The sequence below is a fragment of the Poecilia latipinna genome, unplaced genomic scaffold, assembly GCF_001443285.1.
Source record: "Poecilia latipinna isolate Pla-1442-1.1 unplaced genomic scaffold, P_latipinna-1.0 Scaffold3105, whole genome shotgun sequence".
In the NCBI taxonomy this organism is placed as follows: domain Eukaryota; kingdom Metazoa; phylum Chordata; class Actinopteri; order Cyprinodontiformes; family Poeciliidae; genus Poecilia; species Poecilia latipinna.
The window spans coordinates 21-6505 of record NW_015115721.1 but is presented as its reverse complement, the minus strand read 5'-3'; the positions used below and the strand labels follow the sequence as shown (position 1 = coordinate 6505).

Here is a 6485-nt window from a genome sequence, read left to right as displayed (position 1 = left end):
CTGGCCTGGTATTGACTTTGATAACCTTGAAATGTGCTGCGCAGTTCGGTGTGTTATGGTTCCGATACCACTAAACAACCCGCCCACCAAGTCATCAGTAGAGCAGCTGTTCAACCACCGCGGTGGTCAGGCGAAAACTTAATAATGACAATATAGACATCAAGCCTGACAACAAAATGTAACAGACTGAATGTTCTATTATGGTGTTTTTGCTACTTTTTTGTGTGGGAAATATTTTTTTTTGTGTGTGTTGATTCTCCTGATCGGTAATCTCCGCTCTATCTGCTCGTTGAGCTGTTGTTTTTCGGTTGCCATGGCAACGGGTCCGCGTGTAATGCAGACACAGAAAAGGCAGAATAGAAATGATGTTTAGTTCTTCACCTGTTTATCAGCTTTATCGTACCTTTATTGTGGCGCACTGTCTGCAGCCGCTGCAATTCCTAAAAGTTAAACAAGCAACAAAAACTGACCTAATCCCCTGTGTTTGCAAAACGTGGTGATATTTATAACAGTCATCAAACTACGGCTCCTACAGCATATTTAAAATAAAACGATTGACCAATATAAGAAAAATCCTCCCCTTTTGCATCTTGACAGAACTAACCGAAATCAAACTGTTTATAGATTTGTATCATGAAGAATTTATCAAACATCAGTTTTCTCATCTTTATTTTAAGTCATATTTAATAGTATATCTGATAACAAATGGTGGCACTACTAATATTTTTGTGACAGATTTCTGCTTGTCCTGCATTGGGGTAAAATGGTTTTCTGGACACAATGAATCACATAGCGACTAATTGGCACTGTCCCAATCCAGTAATGCATATCAATTAGCAGCAGTATGAAATACATAATAATTAACTATACTATATTAAGAAATTATATTTAATCATCTGTGCTACTTGAAGCTCATTTTGAAACAATGCAAGTTAAAAACAATATTTTGCAATAAGTAAATCAAGTAAATTAAGTCTAATGTTAGGTCTGTATCTATGTAACCTGACACCTACTGCTGAGGTCTGGTCTCTATCTATCTATCTATCTATATGGATGGATGGATGGGTGGATGGATGGGTGGATGGATGGATACTGGCATACGCTGCCACCCCTGAGAAAATCCCTGCCCACCTCTTGCCACCCCATAAATATTTTTCTAGATCCACCCCTGCCTGAGACGATCACAGAGCAAGTGCATTTATAAGGGGACTTGATTACACACCGGTGGATTCTATTTATCATCATCAGTCACTTAGGACAACATTGGATCATTCAGAGATCTTCACTGAACTTCTGGAGTGAGTTTGCTGCACTGAAAGTAAAGGAGCTGAATAATATTACACGCCCCACTTTGCAGTTTTTTATTTGTTAACATTTAAATATCCAATAAATTTTGCTCCACCTCACGATTGTGTCCCACTTGTTGATTCTTCACAAAATAATAAAAAATTTAGATCTTTGTTTGAAGCCTGAAAAATGGGAAAAGGTTGAAAAGTTCAAGGGGGCTGAATACTTTCGCAAGGCACTGTATCTAAATATCTCCCCCACCCTCTGTTCTTGGTCGCTATTAACTTTGAACCCAGATTTACCTTCACAGATTAGAAGCATTGGTTTGTTTGAATGGTCAATCTAAAGGACTGTCAATTATTATGGACATACTGGACTCTTGACTGTTAAACCCTTTGAACAAATTAGAGCCAATTTCAATACTTCTAACAGAGATTTCTATACATAACTAAAGATCTGTAATTTTGTGAGTTCTCTCACAAAATGTCTGAGTTAGAAAATATAATTGTCATGGCCAAGTCTCCTAAAGGGCTTAACTTTAAAATATATAGTTTATTATCTGGCTCTGACTCCTCAGGTAATGATGCTGTGAAGCTGGTGAGGGAGCATGACCTCGGGCTGACATTCAATCCAGCAGATTGGGGAGAGATCTGTAATTGAATTTTCCCCAAATGCACCTCTGTTTCTATACATGAGCAGAACTTTAAATTCTTCTACCAAACTTATTATACACCTGTTTGCCTTCAGGAGATGTTCCCTGATGCTTCAGATCAAATACACAGGGCCAACTGTATTCACATTTTCTAGAAAGTGGTTAATCTGACGATACAAGAGTTTTTTAATCATACTCCGGACATTTTACTTAACCTGTCTGTCACTAGAGGACCCAAATTTGGGTCCTCTCGTGACAGGGGTGTCAAACTCCAGTCCTCAAGGGCCTCTGTCCTGCAACTTTTAGATGTGCCTCTGCTGCACCACACCTGAAAAGAATAATTAGGTCATTAGCAAGGCTCAGGAGAACCGATCTACACAGGGAGGAGGTAATTAAGCCATTTCATTCCACTGTTTTTTACCTGTGGCACATCTAAACACTGCAGGACAGCGGCCCTTGAGGACTGGAGTTTGACACCCCTGTCATTGTGAATGACAACCTGAGACCAACAGGTTAATGCAGATACAAAATCTTTGCAGGTACTAAGTTTCTGGCCAAGAAATGTATACTACCAAGGTGGTTAGCACCACAGGACCCTATAGTTGATATGTGGATATCACAAATATCTGCTATTATCTCAGTTGAAAAACTGATTCACGATCTTCATCAAACGTCAGAAAAATTCTGGAGGATCTGGAACCCATTGCAATCTTTCTTACATAGACTGTGATATCAACTGGAGATAAGGACTGACCACTCCACCCTTTTTGTTACATTCAATGTGTCACTCACTCTGCTGCCCTTCGACAGTTTGGGGACTTTCTACTTTGAACCATACCGCAGAATGTCTGTATTTTGTGTATGAAGGCTGTATGTTTTCATGTAGACATTGCAGTGCTCCTTGTTGATTTGGGGTGGGTTGTTTTTGTGTGCTTTTGTTGATCTTTACATAAAGTTCTGAAAATAATAATTAAAAAAAATGTTTCCAGGCATCATAAGCAATCAACCACCCCCCCACATTTACAAAATCAAATAAACTCTTCCTGATAGCATTGGATGTCGTGAAAGCTCAGGCTTACTTAGCATAGCCACTGATAACAACGGATAAGCAGTTTTCCAGGAACAGTAACAGCCTGGAAGTGGGGCATGTTGGCAAGCGCTTGGTGGCCGGGCTTTAACCCATGGAGCCAAGCCGGGCACAGCCCGAAGAGGAGAAGCGGGTTCCCCTTCCCATGGGCTCACCACCTGTGGGAGGGGTCAAAGGGGTTGGGTGCAGTGTGAGATGGGTGGTAGCCAAGGGTGGGGACCTTGACAATCTGATCTTCAGCTACAGAAGCTGTGGAAGTGGAATGTCTCCTCTCTGAATGGGAAGAAGTCCTGAACTGGTGTGTGAGGTTGAACGGTTCCAGATAGAAATAATTGGTCTCATCTCAATGCATGGCTGTGGTTCTGGAACCAGTCTCCTTGAGAATGGTTGGACACTCTTCCACTCGAGTTCCCCTTGGCACTGGGCAGGAGTGATTCTGGGTCATGCTCTCCAATCTCTGGTGATGAGGTTGCCAAGGTGGTTAAACAGATCCTCGGTGGCAAGGCCCCAGGGGTTGATGAGATTCGCCTCGAGTTCCTGGATGTCGTAGGGTGTGTGCTGGTTGAAACGACTCTGCAATATTGCTTTTACATCACGGGGAGTTCCCCTGGACTGGCAGACCAGGAATGGTGATCTCCCTACTCAAAAAGGGGGACTGCAGAGTGTGCTCAACCACAGAGGGGTCACACTCTTATTCTATTCAGGGGTCCTGGAGAGGAGGGTCAATCGGATAGTCGAACCTCAGATTCACAAAGAGCAGTGTGGTTTTCGTCCTGGTCGTGGAACACTGGACCAGTTCTACACCTTCAGCAGGATCCTGGAGGGTCTGTGAGAGTTCGCCCAGTTAGTCTGCATGTGCTTTGTGGACTTGGAAAAAGTGTTTGGCTATGTCCCTTGGGGAACCCTATGAAGGGTGCTCTGGGAGTATGGGGTACTGGACCCTTTGATACGGGCTGTTAGGTCCCTGTACAACATTGGTCAGAAACTGGTCCGCATTGATGACAGTAAGTCAGGCTTGTTTCCTTTGAGAGTTGAACTCCGCCAAGGTTGCCCTTTGTCACCGATTCTGTTCATTACTTTTATGGACAGAATTTCTAGGTGCAAGGTGTTGGCGCAGCCAGTCAAGCAATTCTCGACTGGTGGCTGAGAACTGCATCAATTGCTTTTTGCAAATGATGTGGTCCTACATACTTCTTACGAACTTATGTTTGGACTCTGTCCTCGACTCCCAATTGATCTTGCTTTTGGTCTTACTGTTTGCGAAGTGAAATGTCCATCACATTCGCAGTATGTACAGAATCTGAAGTCACTGTTGAAAGAGAGTTATCAGATGGTATCAAAGAACTCTGCCAGAAGTGCTGCAAGAAACAAGACTCGGTTCGATCAGCGGGTTCTACCATCCAAGCTGGAAGTTGGAGATTGAGTACTTGTGCAGAATGTGAGACTCAGAGGTAAACACAAACTATGTGATAAATGGGAACAAGATGTCTTTGTAGTGGTGAAGTGTGCTGAGATCTTCCAATTTATACAGTAAAACCAGAGTGCAAAGATGGCCCAATGCACACACTACACAGAGACCTTCTTCTTCCATGTGGTTTTCTCCATATGACATATCCTGAAAGATCAACTGAGACAGTTCCAGTCACAAAACCCCAGACACATCAACAAACCAAGAAATGGCAAGAATCTCCTGATGACTCTGCACAGGGTGAGGACTGTGAACAAGAAGAGATTCCATTCTATCTAGTTCCACCTCCACTAAAGTTCAAAGTGGAGAAAACACTCAGAAAGTCATCACCTCCTGATGATGTAGAGAACTCTGTTGTTCCAACAGCCTCTTCAGTCAAGAAACAATCTGTACATTTATATGGAAGATTTACTGCAGTACTGTGTATATATATTTTGTATTTATTTTTTGGGTTTTATGTATGTTTTGTGTCTTGTGGCGTTCACTTTAATTTTCCCTTCTTTAAAACACCTGGTATTGAAAAGCAGTTATTCTTTTGTATTACTTCTTAATGATTACTGACAACAGCTCCAGTAGATTAATTTAGTCTTCTGATATCATATGCCATCTAGTCCCTTAGTACATTAAGTAGTGCTATATATATTTGCACAAGATAACACCTATTTTTATGAAAATATGGGTATATTTATATGGTGTCAGCGTGTATGAGTTATGGCTGTGCATATGTGGAGTTCATTCTGAAACAAATTAAGTTTCTCGCTCAAGTCACAGCAGGAGCACCAGTCAAGCCAGAGAGAGCAGTGGGCAGGAAATATTAAATTTGGAAGTTGAGAACTTTTGTATTTTATATGACACCATTCATCCTTTTTAACACTGGCTTTATTGTGTGATCTCTCATTTCCTGCACATGCATCTTGTAGAACCTCTCTGTGGTTCACAGCAGAGCTGAGAAGGTATGCAAGCAGTGGAAATTGCTCCAGAACGGCTGTCTGCCTGCGAAGTGGGGATTGGTGCAGAGCAGTGTTGAGCTTTCAATAGTTTTTTCTGAAACCTGATTCATGCACTGGACTGTTATCTTGTAGCTTAAGTACTATGTAAACATGATTCTGTGTGTATGCTTGTCTGTGTGTGATGAAATATATAAATAAATTAACAGTATGGCGCTAACTAGGAGTGGACGATATTTCAACGCATTCTGACTAATGATAAAATTTGTAACAAAACCCCCCAGAAATCATAGTTACTCATTTGATAAAATTAACTCAACAGGTTTTTTGCAGTATTATATAAAACCCAACAAAAAAAAACATAAGTTTATGTTCCTGCAACTACTATATTTAGGAAAGTATTAAAGTATTCTCAAAGTGTTAAAATAAAAAAAATCCTTCTGTTTAGATTAAAAAAGTCTGAACAAAATATAAATAGAACAAAAGCTATCACATACTTTTTCATGGACTTTTTCACTGATAATGATCGATGGCTGATCAATCTTAACATCATCTTATTTTTTAAGCCAGCCTCCTTACCTGGGCCAGAGCTGGTGCTCTTCTCTTCCACCCAGCTGTAGTAGGCAGAGCAGTCTCCGTTGCTTGGCAAAACAACCGGTGTCCCTGTGATGCTGATGCTGGTCTCTCCATTCTGGTCGTCCCAGATCCAGCGTCCGGAAAGGTAGGTGGTTCTCCGGGCCTCTGCCAGCTCGGTCACTGTGCTGGAGGTTAGAGCGAGGTCGACCTCTGTGACATCAGACAGGTCTCTGGGACACAAATAAAATGAAATAATTTAATTTCAAATGTAGGCAATTATTATTTTTCCCCCTCCAATGCTTTTATCATATGCTGTGGTGTTGCTATGTTAGGTATAGTTTTAAGTGCTGCAGCTAGGCCTGTCCCGATAAACGATAAATCAATTAATCGCACGATAATTTAAAACTATTGAACTATTGACCTCATTTTAATTATAGGCTTTATTGTCTCTTCCTGCCTTTTTCCCTT

General features: G+C 41.3%; 1 protein-coding gene across 1 annotated transcript in view; it reads right to left on the bottom strand.

Annotated features, from left to right (window-relative positions):
- The window catches only part of atg14 (autophagy related 14), a gene marked incomplete at its 5' end in the record, with an annotated part of 44596 nt that extends 38329 nt beyond the window's left edge, over window positions 1-6267 (bottom strand). Inside the window, one exon of the mRNA XM_015022782.1 lies at window positions 6021-6267. Coding sequence (XP_014878268.1) covers window positions 6021-6267 — 247 coding nt within the window. The remainder of the gene's footprint in view (window positions 1-6020) is intronic.
- Window positions 6268-6485: the final 218 nt, after the last annotated feature.